A 12,695-nucleotide genomic window follows, 5' to 3' on the forward strand; every position below is an offset into this window, starting at 1 on the left:
ATCCCTAAGCCCTTTTGCACCCATCAACCCTTAACCAGAAGAACGGGGCTTTAGAAAGCCCACTCCTAAGTGACCAGAGGAGCTAGCAAACAGGAGCAGCTAAAAGGGGAGTTTTGTGAGGGAGTTGAGAGTGGGGAATGGGAGAGAGGGGGGCTAGACACACTTAACATTCCTTAATTTCTTTAAACTTAAACACCCCCAAAAAACACCCCCTGATAAAAACAAAACAAAAACAAAGAAATGAGCTGCAGGAGTAAAAAGATAATGCAGGCAGAAGTCCAGCAACAGACTGGGGGCTACCCAGTTTATTGCACCCAATGCAGCATGTATGATTACCTGCTCTATGGGCAGGTGGCGTATTGTGCATTTGGTGCAAGGAGCTCCTGGCCCTCAAAGACCATATACGAGCTTTGGAGACCAGGCTGGCTGAGCTGGAGAAGCTAAGGGAGACAGAGAGGTACATAGATGAGACTTTCCAGGACACAGTAGAATGGTCCCACCCCTGGTCTGACAGCCTCTGTACTGTTGAGGAGGATGAAAGCCTCGTGGAAGGAGAACATCCAACTGGAGCAGAAGGAAACAATCCATAGTTGGGACCCTCCTTCCAGATGATGTTGTGGTATCCTCTCGCACTGAGGATACCTCTCCAGGGGAGAGAACTCCAGTTATTAGGAAGAGACAGGTATTAGTAATGGACGAGTTGATCATTAGAAACATAGATAGCTGGGTTTGTGATGACTGGGAGAACCACATGGTGACTTGCCTGCCTGGTGCGAAGGTTGCGGATCTCTCGAGACATCTAGATAGACTTATGTGTAGTGCTGGGGAGGAGCCGGTGGTCACGGTACATGTAGGTACCAATGACATAAGGAAGGATAGAAGAGAGGTCCCAGAGGCCAAATTTAGGCTGCTAGGTAAGAGATTGAAGTCCAGGATCTCCATGGTAGCATTCTCTGAAATGCTTCCAGTTCCACGTGCAGGGCCAGTTAGACAGGCAGAACTGCAGGGTCTCAATGCGTGGATGAGATGATTGTGTAGGGAGGAGGGGTTTAGATTTATTAGGAACTGGGGAAACTTTTGGGAAACAGGGGAGCCTATACAGGAAGATGGGCTCCACCTAAACCAAAATGGAACTAGATTGCTGGCACTTTAAATTTAAAAGGTCATAAAGCAGTTTTTAAACTAAGGGTTGGGGGAAAGCCGACAGGTGTGGAGGGGCATGTGGTTCAGACAGAGACATCCCTTAGGGAAGGATCTACTAATGGAGATTCTCTGTGTCCTACTAAGGAGGAGAGCATGGAAGATAAAATACAAGTAGGATCTGATGAGAAACAGTCAAATGAAAAAAAGTCTAATTCAATTACATCATGTAATGGGAGACAGCTAAAAAGTGACAAGTTTTTAAAGTGCTTATATACCAATGTTAGAAGTCTAAATAATAAGATGGGTGAACTAGAGTGCCTCATATTAAATGAGGATATTGATATAATAGGCATCACAAAACTTGGTGGAATGAGAATAATCAATGGGACACAGTAATACCAGGGTACAAAATATATTGGAAGGATAGAACAGGTTGTGCTGGTTGGGGAGTGGCACTATATGTGAAAGAAAGCGTAAAATCAAATGAAGTAAAAATCTTGAATGAACCAAACTGTACCATAGAATCTCTATGGACAGTAATTCCATGATTTAATCATAAGAATATAGTAGTAGGGATATATTACCGACCAGCTGACCAGGATGGTGATAGTGACTGTGAAATGCTCAGGGAGATTAGAGAGGCTATTAAAATAAAAAACTCAATAATAATGTGGGATTTTCAATTATCCCCATATTGACTGGGTACATATCACCTCAGGATGGGATGCAGAGATAAAGTTTCTTGACACCTTAAATGACTGTTTCTTGGAGCAGCTAGTTCTGAAACCCACAAGAGGAGAGGCAATTTTTGATTTAGTCCTAAATGGAGCACTAGATCAGGTTCACGAGGTGAATATAGCTGGACAGCTTGGTAATAGTGACCATAATATAGTTAAATTTAACATCCCTGTGGCAAGGAAAATACCACAGCAGTCCGACACTGTAGCATTTAATTTCAGAAAGGGGAACTACACAAAAATGAGGAAGTTAAACAGAAATTAAAAGGTACAGCACCAAAAGTAAAATCCCTGCAAGTTGCATAGAAACTTTTTAAAGACACCACAATAGAGACTCAACTTAAATGTATACCCCACATTAAAAAAACACAGTAAAAGAATCAAAAAAGAGCCACCGTGGCTAAACAACAAAGTAAAAGAAGCAGTGAGAGGCAAAAAGGCATCCTTTAAAAAGTAGAGGTTAAATCCTAGTGAGGAAAATAGAAAGGAACATAAACTCAGGCAAATGAAGTGTAAAAATATAATCAGGAAGGCCAAAAAAAAAAATTTTTGAAATACATCTAGCCAAAGACTCAAAAAGTAATAGGATTTTTTTTTTTTTTAAGAACATCAGAAGCAGAAAGCCTGCTAAACAACCAGTGGGGCCACTGGACGATAGAGATGCTAAAGAAGCACTCAAGGTAGTATGATAAGGCCATTGCAGAGAAACTAAATGAAGTATTTGCATCAGTCTTCACAGTTGAGGATGTGAGAGAGATTCCCAAACCTGAGACTTTTTTTTTAGGTGACAAATCTGAGGAACTGTCCCAGATTGAGGTGTCATTAGAGGAGGTTTTGGAACAAATTGATAAACTAAACAGTAATAAGTCACCAGGACCAGTTGGTATTCACCCAAGAGTTCTGAAGGAACTCAAATGTGAAATTGCAGGACTACTAACTGTAGTCAGTAACCTATCATTTAAATCAGCTTCTGTACCAAATGACTGGAGGATAGCTAATGTGATGCCAATTTTTAAAAAGGGCTCCAGAGTTGACCCCAACATTTACAGGCTGGTAAGCCTGACTTCAGTACTGGGCAAACTGATTGAAACTATAGTAAAGAACAATATTGTCAGACACATAGATGAACATAATTTGTTGGGGAATAGTCAACATGGTTTTTGTAAAGGGAATCATGCCTCACCAATCTACTAGAATTCTTTGAGGGGATCAACAAGCAGGTGGACAAGGGGATCCACTGGATTTAGTGTATTTAGATTTTCAGAAAGCCTTTGACAAGGCTCTTAAGCAAAGTAAGCAGTCATGGAATAAGAGGGAAAGTGCTCTCGTGGATTGGTAACTGGTTAAAAGATAGGAAACAAAGGCTAGGAATACATGGTCGGTTTTCAGAATGGAGAGAAGTAAATAGTGGTGTCCCCCAGGGGTCTGTACTGGGTCCAGTCCTATTTAACATATTCATAAATGATCTGCAGAAAGGGGTAAACAGTGAGGTGGCAAAATTTGCAGATGATACAAAACTACTCAAGACAGTTAAGTCCCAGTCAGACTGCGAAGCGCTACAAAAAGATCTCTCAAAACTGGGTGACTGGGCAACAAAATGGCAGATGAAATTCAGTGTTGATAAATGCAAAATAATGCACATTGGAAAACATAATCCCAATTATACATATAAAATGATGGGGTCTAAATTAGCTGTTACCACTCAAGAAAGAGATCTTGGAGTCATTGTGGATAGTTCTCTGAAAACATCCACTCAATATGCAGCAGCAGTCAAAAAAATGAACAGAATATTGGGAATCATTAAGAAAAATCATTAGAGGTCTATAAAATCATGACTGATATGGAGAAAGTAAACAAGGAAGTGTTATTTATTCCTTCCCATAACACAAGAACTAGGGGTCACCAAATGAAATTAATAGGCAGCAGGTTTAAAATAAATAAAAGGAAGTATTTTTTCACACAACGTACAGTCAACATGTGGAACTCCTTGCCAGAAGATGTTGTGAAGTCCAAGACTATAACAGAGTTCAAAAAAGAACTAGATAAAATATGCAGGATAGGTCCGTCAATGGCTATTAACCAGGATGGGCAAGGATGGTATCCCTAGCCTCTGTTTGCCAGAAGCTGGGAATGGGCGACAGGGGATGGATCACTTGATCATTACCTGTTTTGTTCATTCCCTCTGGGGCACCTGGCATTGGCCACTGTCGGAAGACAGGATACTGGGCGAGATGGACCTTTGGTCTGACCTAGTATGGCCGTTCCTATGTTCTTAAGAGTAGTCCCATGGATTTAAGTTGGACTACACACATGCTTAGACCCAAATCCTCAAGGTATTTAGGTGCCTAACTTCCACTGATCTGAATGGGAGTAAGGAGCCTACATATATCCGGGGATCTGGGCCAAAGTGCTCTGCTGGATTGAGCCCACAGTGAAAGACTGTCCTAACCCCAAACAGCTTACAATGTAAGAGAGCTAAATGTTATTACTGTGTATCTCTTTACAACCTCTCCAGAAGTCTCAGCAGAAGCCAAGCCCTGTCCTGTTGAGTCAGGAGGGTCAGATCAAATTGAGATTTGGAGTGGGCAGGGAGTGGGGAGGAGAATAATGGCACAAATACGAGCAGAGCTATGCCAATATTGAGCACTTTTGAAAATCCCCTCCTAAGGGCTGAAGCAGAACTGATATGATGCATTAGCTCTGCACTGGAGTGAATTTCACTGTGTGAACATTCCGAACACTGCATGGAGCTAATTGCATGCAGTCTTCCTTAAGCTATATGCAACAGGATCATATTCTATAACAAAGAATATATATTAGATCTAAGGGCCAGATTTTCAAAAGTACCCAGCATGCAGCAATTCCCACTCTTTGCAATGAGAGCTGCTGGCTGCTGAGCAGTTTTAAATCTCTCTTCTCCCAGTTGTGGGTGCTGTGGAAATTGAGCAAAGCTGGCCCTAGAATGTGCAGTTTTGAAAGTGCATTTTTTTTAAACAAGGCAGGCCATAAAAAAGTAGAAAATAGAAAATCCACCATTTTTGCTTTATGAAGATATCAAGAGTACAATTCCAAAATACACAGTGCTGAACATTTTCATTTGATTCCATTCCAAGATTGTGAAGTAGGATTAAAGTTACCTTTCTGCTAAATATTCTGCCTTCCTTTCTGCCAAACATTTTTTTCTAATCACATTACTTTACTCTGATTTACACGAGTTTTAGCTTCAAGAATCAATGGCCATTGCTGAATGCAAATAGGCACACAGGAAAATTATATTAAGTTTGCACAATTGATCTTTCATCATTTAAAAATGTACCTTTTAAAATTTCTTGTAATGTCAGCCTGAAATACTTCCAGCGCTGAATGTCATCAAGTGGAGCAGGGTCACTCTGGGAAAACCCATTCTCAGTGATGTAAATTATAGGATTATTATATGTATCCTAGAACAAGAGAGCAGAAGTTTTATTCAGAACAGATGTAAGAAAACCCATAAAATCAGGTGCATTAGCCTCTATCTTCTCTAAGCTACAACCCAAAACTAGTTTTCATCAAATTGTACTGACCCTATTAACTTAATTTTCCATGTGCTGACCTTTCATGACTAACAGTGGAAAAGCAAAACTGTGCAAATATCCATGAAGACAGTGAAATGACTTATTTTAATAAGAATACAAAAATATCTTTCCTGCATTAGCATCTGCGTAGTGTCACTGCTCCTTAACCCTTTGATACTAGCAGTCACAGCATGTCCCACTGTCAGCAATGAGTTGCATGCCAGGAAAACCTGACTGCTGGTATCCAAAAGATCATTTCTGAAGTTCAACAGATGATCGAACACTCACGTATCATTTCAAATTGTAACTCATGCTCAATATGAGTTTTCAAGTATAATAGCAACAAAAAAAAACCTCAAAGTCTTCAACGCTCTCAGTGGTTAAGATGCAAAAATGAAACAAAGAATCCCAAGTCAACTTGTTTACACTCTTGCATGGTGCCTTTTGCTACTGCATGTGTGTGCCTCCCAATAACTAAGTCACCCATATTGCACTGTACAAATCCTTTTCCTTGGTGGTGGTTAGCTAACTAAAAATCTGGATGATCAAGTTAGCCTCACGCCATACCTTGATATATTTCAGTAATCTACGTAAACCCCAGGGAACTACAGCCAGCCATGAGCTGCCAGCAGCAAAAGGCCAGGAATGGTCCATTATTTGTTCAGCTTCTCTGTCCCCAGAAACACTTGGTTCACTGCGTGTATTTTCTTGGTGCTTTACTTTGCGAGTAGTATAATAATTTAGGGCAAAAAAGTCAGCAGTTCCCTTGATCATCTTCTTTTCTTCCTCAGTAAATTCTGGAAGCCTTGATGATAGGTAGCCTTGCTTTGTACTCATTACAGAGATCTGGGATTTCATGATGGCTGGATAGTCACCACTAATAAATATGGGTTCAGCAAACCAGTCTAAGCAAAAAGCCATATATCTTTTAGTAGCTTCTTGGTCTGCCAGACAAGTTGAATCTAGGGGTTCTGCCCAATCTGAGTTTAGAGCTATAGACACAAGCCCGTGTTGCTTTTTTCTAAATAACAAATCATAACTGTGCCAGGCTTTAGCATGAGCCTTTATCATGTTATGAGCTGTCCGATAAGCTCCAATACCAGGTTCCATTATTCCTGGAGCCACAATGCCTTTTTCATAGCCATCTTTAGCAACAACATAAGGTTCATTAATAGTGACCCACAGTTTCACTCGGTTTCCAAATGTTCTGAAGCAAAACTGTGCATAGTTGTCAAAGACCTCAGTGATTGCATCAGAGCTCCAGCCACCTTGATCTTCTAAATGTTGAGGTAAATCAAAGTGATATAATGTCACCATGGGCACAATGCCATTTGCCAACAGGTCATCAATAATCTTGTCATAGTAATCAACTCCTGAAAAAGTTAAAAGAAAAAAGGTTGGGTTCATATTTTATTACCTTAAAAATGCAGAAACCTCACTTACAAATAATAATGTTATTACCACAGCATTGTTTTTCTCTGTCTCTGTATTATGTATCATCTCAAAGGTGTATGCTAAATCTATTTTAAAACAGTAGGGACAGATTTTCAGAAGTTGTGTGCACCCAACTGCAGCTATTTAGGCACCCAAAGGGACCATGTTTTCAGAAGTAATCAGTGCACAGGAGCTTCCACTGAGAACAGTGGGAGCTGCTGGATGCTTATCACATTTGAAAATTTGGTCTCTTCATTTAGTGGCTGAATGGGAGCTAAGCTCTCAAAAGTCTGGCCCTAAATGTGGGAGCTGAGCTCTTTTGAAAAGTGTACTCCCAATGTATAGTTTGATCAATACCAAAGCTAAGTCTAATGGAGGGATTTTTCTCCCGGAGAACTGTACAGCCACTAAAAAGCAAGCAGTGCAATATTCACCAAGATCAAGGCACGTTGTAACCGGTTTGCATTTTATGATTTGCACCTGGTCAGTAGGGTGAGCCATTTCCTGTTGGATGTGGGCCTTGCTATTTTTATCCCTGACTTTCTCAACTCCAGATTAGCCAATTGCAATGAATTCTACAACTTACAAGTATCTGGAGACTGAAGCTGGGGCAGCATGCAGCAGTTCCCCCTCTAGCTTGGGCATCTTGTCAGGCCTATCTGACATTTGGTGCTTTTCATTGGTTACTATTGGTCTCTAGATGGTCTTGGTCCTGAGCTACCACACTTAAGTGGCTTGGGACTAGCCCACTTGAGAGACTAACTCCCTCCTTGTGACACTGCCACAGCTGCAGACAGCAGAGGCACTCAAGCTAGATCCCTCTGGTTATAAAAGAGATGGGACAGCCAGTTTGTCATTCGCTATGAGGATCCTGGCACTCTGAACCTTTCCCCCACCACTGAACTCGCCTGAACTTGATCACCTGGGAAAACAACAAAAGGCATTTATTTGACAGGCTTTTGGGGGCAAAGCTTGAGAGGATATTTCTGGAGGGTGAATGGGGATTTTCAGTTACTGGGCTTTATCAGCTGGCTAAGTTAACGTGTCTCCTGTATCATTATTTTTATGCAACTGGGTGGTCATTGTAAATTAAAGTTGCTGCCCAGGCACTTGGTGCTTTTGTATGGGCATTTTTTTTAGTTTTGTTTAAATATAAATAAATAAAACTAAATAGATTTTTTTTGAGCCTCCTTAGAATGCTGGATCTTGCATCATATGCAAAATATGGTGTTACTTTTTCAGACGTGGGCTAACAGTTAGCTTGCTCCTTCACAAGAACCATCTGACTTTAGACTTTCCCAATTGCATTCCTACTAATAATATGAACTTTTAATTATTATTTATATTACAGTTAAACTGAAAGGGTCCAGTCAGGACAGAGGGTGCCTTATGTGGGTGCCATACAGGCAAAAGGCAAAACTTGCCTCAGAGACTTGGATTCACTTTTGAAAATTGCCTAAGTGACTTCGGAACTGGTGTGCCATTTTCAAAAGTGGTTTAGGCACTTAGGTGTCATTAAGACATAAGCTCCTAAATCTCTTTTGAAAATGGGACTTAGGCCCTGGGACAAGATTTGACAGTTTGAAGACTTAAACACAATGGAGGAAAGGAGCGGACAACAATAAGGTTGCATATATTAGCTAAGTATATGATTTGGAAACTTCATAGAGTTTTTGTTTTGTTTTTAATATAGTAACAAGAGATGTTAATGAATCACTAACAGGCCACCTGTATTAGTGAGTGAACGGGTTGGTACTATGCTAACTACTTCTTTGCACTGGTTTTCGGCATCAGTGTGTGCTAACGTTTAAAAAAAAATGCAGACACAGATGCCCTGGTCTACATTGTCATTGTCAGTGTTAGCCCTTAAAATTATCCTGCTTTCACAGTTGTATGATACGGTTGGTCTTGTCTCAAGGATTCTACTCATACTGTTTTTTAATCCAACATCTGATGCAGCAATAAACTCAGAACCCCAGACTTAGTGTGCATCTTCTTGCAAGCAGACCAGTGCCTGCACATCCACTATCACAGCAAGATTTGATGGGCTTGTTTACAATAAGCTTGGCAGGCAGATTGGTTTTCCTCTCTAGCTGCAATCCCATAAGAATTTGGGGAGATGCATGTGTCTGTCTGGGGGCAGAAGTCATCAAAATGTTCCTTTAATTCTTGAAAAAATAATTTCAAAGTTCAAATTTACAATCAATTAGGGTCAGATTGTGAATCCTTTACTCCCATTGGTGACAGTGACTCACATGGCTTCAACAGGGCTATTCATGTGGGTGTCTCTGGTGAGAGTAAGTGTTTTCTACATCTAGCCCTTAGTTGGCAAAACAGAAGTCCTTTGCTGGTACAGCATCCTCTTTTTAACACTGACAGCAAAACTCCCTAGAAATTGATAAGAGGTGGCCTGTGTAATTTTACAGATTACTCAGTAGAATTTGGGAAATTTAAAAGCGATCAAATATCCATTTTCCAGATTTCAATTAATTATTGAAAACAGCTTATAATCTTGTGTGATCCAGAAAGAGAAATGCAGCTATATCACTGGAAATCATCGGTGTCATAAAAATATCTGGTGACCTGATAATGCTAAAACTGGGATGACTCCATTTTTACATTTGTACCTATGGATCAGTTAAAAGAGCAAAGAAGGGCAGCATATAGAGTTCTGGCAATTTGTGTGTATGTGTTCGAAGGAGTGACCACATCTTTGGGGTGTTTTAGTAAGGACCAATTAGCAGCAGGAGGTGGGGAGGAAAATGCACTTCATATCACCAGCTAGATGGGAAAGGAATAGGTTAAGGCCCTGAGGAGAGTCAGAGTGCGTCACTGGAGCTGGTATTGATTGCCATGTGATTCTGAGATGGGGGTGGTACCCATTCTGCCAGGGATACAGGCCCCATTTCTCTCTTCTTTTCTGCCTCCTTCTCTCCTGATCCTACTCTAATGTTGAAGTCAGGCACGGAAGAGAATTATGTTCTGGGTCCAATAAACCACACACGCTGTCTGCCAGTTCTGGCTCTCTCCTCACTGCAATCTGCCATTCTGCAGCTAATACACAACACTCCTTGGAGGACACAGGGCATAGAGAATTGTAAAACAAAACAAAAACCAGCCACTACATAAAAAACAAAATAAACTCACAGTAGGTTTAAACCTGACATTAGATAGGAGTAAAACCCCTACAACATTGCTCCTTTAGAAGAAAACCCCCTTACAATTGGAAAACAAATGTTAAAGGTTTTTCCAAATGTCCCATGTTTTAGGTGTGAAATTGGTAGTGAATCAGTTCGTGTGAATGGTTTTTATTTAAAAGGACATTGCTTTAAGGTTTCTAATTCTTCACATGCTCTTTGTAGAAATGTTTATACAGAAGATAGTGGCCTTTCCATGATATGCAGCTACAATTGCTTCAACAGATCACTGCACAGGACAAGTGAGCTCCTGCCTAATGAAACGCCCATCCAGTGCCCTTTCGCTAAATGTAAAGTTCATAAAATTAATCAGGCAGCTGTTTAAAAGAGGGATCAAGTGAACATTTTCAAAAATGTTAGTTGAATTTGGTCAAAATGTGGTTAGCTTTTTTTCTTACCAACTCTATCTTCCACTCTCTCTTCTAAATAACAAAGCCTGTTCAACAGGCAGCTCTGTGGCATATGAATAGCGCCTGTAGTGCTACCTGAAATATATTTCTGGGGGGGAAAAACTAAGGATACTCAGTCAAATTTAATTTCCATACACCACGAAAAGCATCCAAACTAAAGGGCGAATCCTGCCCCGTGGCACAGGCTTCATGCTTAGAAATTCTGGTGGTGGTGGGAAGGAATCTTCCCATCCCTTTCCCATTCAGCTGGTGATGAAGTGCATTTTCCTCCCCTCCTCCTGCTGCCAAATTGGTCCTTATTAGAACACCCCAAAGATGTGGTTTCTCCTCGGATGGCTGGAGTTACTCCTGCATCATGCTGTGAAGAAGGAAATGGCTGGTTGGTCTGCTGTCTATGGATGCATGAACCCACTCTCATGGCTCCTGCATGTCCACCATCTCCTTATGGCAGAAGCTGTGATCTGCAGAATGCAAGAGGTGAATAGTGGTCTGCATGGGCAACCCAAATTCTGCAACCTGAACACTCTTAGCAGAACATTATTGGTTCTGTGTGTATGGATCTGCACAGCCCTGGAGTGGGGAATTTGCTAATAAATTTCCCCCCTCATACTATTTCCAGCCCTTCCCTGTCTTGAACTGGGAGAGGAAAGAACACCCACGGTGAAGGCTGCCCCAAGAGCACAAAGATTGACATCTTCCCAGAAGGAGTGGGGAGTCCAGGTAGCAACAAGAAAGGGGTGAGGAACGCTTGAGACACAGCTATCATCCAATTCTATTTCCTTTTTGTTTTGTTAGGGACGTTTTCCTTCTGCTGACGGCTGTTTGTTCAGACCCCTCCTCTGACTCTGTTCCTCACAGTCTCTCTGATGTAGCTTCACTCCCCCTAGTCTTTGCATTCTCCTCCAATCCTCCTCACCCTGTTTCCTTTTCCTATGCACTTAATATTGCCTTTCCCGTCCTTTGCTTATTAACTCAGCCATGACCTTTTCCCCTTGCCGATTCTCTCTGAAATTAAAAAAAGAACAAATGTGGAACCAACATATTTGCCAACCATCAATTTGATCAGTCTTTGTATATGTTGCATCTCTTTTCTCCCACCCTATTCCTGTCCTGCCGTCTTACACTATATAGTCTCCTTGGAGCTCTTTTGTAGTCTCTTTTTCTCGTGTGTGTTTGTACAGCATCTAGCACAATGCCTACCCTGTCCTGAATGAACCTACAGCCATTACTGGAAAACAAATAATAAAAATGAACTGTGAGATCCCCTCTCATTGGCCAGCTAAGGAGTATATTGCTTGAGTACCTGCAGAAAAGTCTGTCCTACTTAGACAATGTATGCTATTCAGTGTGCAATTCAGAATGTCAGTAGATTATGCTGATACACTATCCACATGCATTTGCCAATACTGTCAAATATGGGATTGATTGATTTTGTTTACTTACATTCCATAAGAAACTTTTCCTCTTATTTGCTTAGCAAGTTCTGCAGGGGTTCATTGTAACTTTACACAATCCCATGAAATAGAACAATTTATAATCACTTTTTTAAAAATTTAGAACAGGCAAAAGATACATGGTAGGGAACATAATACTCATCCCATCCCAAAAGATCACGATATCCAAGGGGATCTAGAGTATTAATTAGGAAGTTGTTGCAAACCTATAAAAAATCATCCCATAATTACTCTGAAAAAAAGTTGCAATTTCAAAGCTACACTGCAGAATAGCATACTGGATTAATTATGCCAGACTGCAGCAATAACCTTGAATTAAAGCTGCAACCTTCTATTTTTAAGAAACAATTGCCTTTCTGGTTGATGAAACCTGTCGTCCCATCAGGTAACAGACGTGACCAGGAAAGAGAAAAGCGATAATGAGTCAATCCAAGCTGTTTGATACATTTCAAATCTTCCTCCCACAGAGTGTAGCTGCCACAAGCTACATCACCAGTCTGGTTCTTGAAAACTCGATCTCCTCCCTGATGGGTGAATGTGTCCCAAACATTAGGGCCCTTTCCATCTGCATTCCAGCCTCCTGATTAAAAACAAAACTGAATCATTACACTTTTGACATCAAAAGACATATGTTGAATGTAAATATTTATCACATAAAGTAGACACAAGAATCTCAGTACCTTGTAAGCAAATCAAGCAGGGCTTTCTCCAGTTCTTTCACTTAAAATGAATAGTTTTTTCTCAAGCTATAGAACATTTGTATTAA

The 12,695-nt window shown here is 40.7% G+C and overlaps 2 protein-coding genes across 4 annotated transcripts in view; one reads left to right on the forward strand and one right to left on the reverse strand.

Annotated features, from left to right (window-relative positions):
* Positions 1-12,695, reverse strand: part of LOC101946141 (cytosolic beta-glucosidase) — a 92,145-nt gene that overhangs the window by 30,413 nt on the left and 49,037 nt on the right. For 2 of the 3 annotated variants that reach the window (XM_065597021.1, XM_005303446.5), the window contains 3 exons: positions 12,282-12,509; positions 6,002-6,807; positions 5,197-5,320 (listed from right to left, as the gene is read on the reverse strand). In XM_065597021.1, the coding sequence (XP_065453093.1) occupies positions 5,197-5,320; positions 6,002-6,807; positions 12,282-12,509 (1,158 nt within the window). The remainder of the gene's footprint in view (positions 1-5,196; positions 5,321-6,001; positions 6,808-12,281; positions 12,510-12,695) is intronic. The other variant, XM_042855422.2, reaches the window with a different exon arrangement.
* ADGRA3 (adhesion G protein-coupled receptor A3) overlaps positions 1-12,695 on the forward strand; it is a 182,385-nt gene that overhangs the window by 6,932 nt on the left and 162,758 nt on the right. The window lies entirely within an intron of this gene.

The sequence above is a fragment of the Chrysemys picta genome, chromosome 5 (assembly GCF_011386835.1).
Source record: "Chrysemys picta bellii isolate R12L10 chromosome 5, ASM1138683v2, whole genome shotgun sequence".
Lineage (NCBI taxonomy): Eukaryota > Metazoa > Chordata > Testudines > Emydidae > Chrysemys > Chrysemys picta.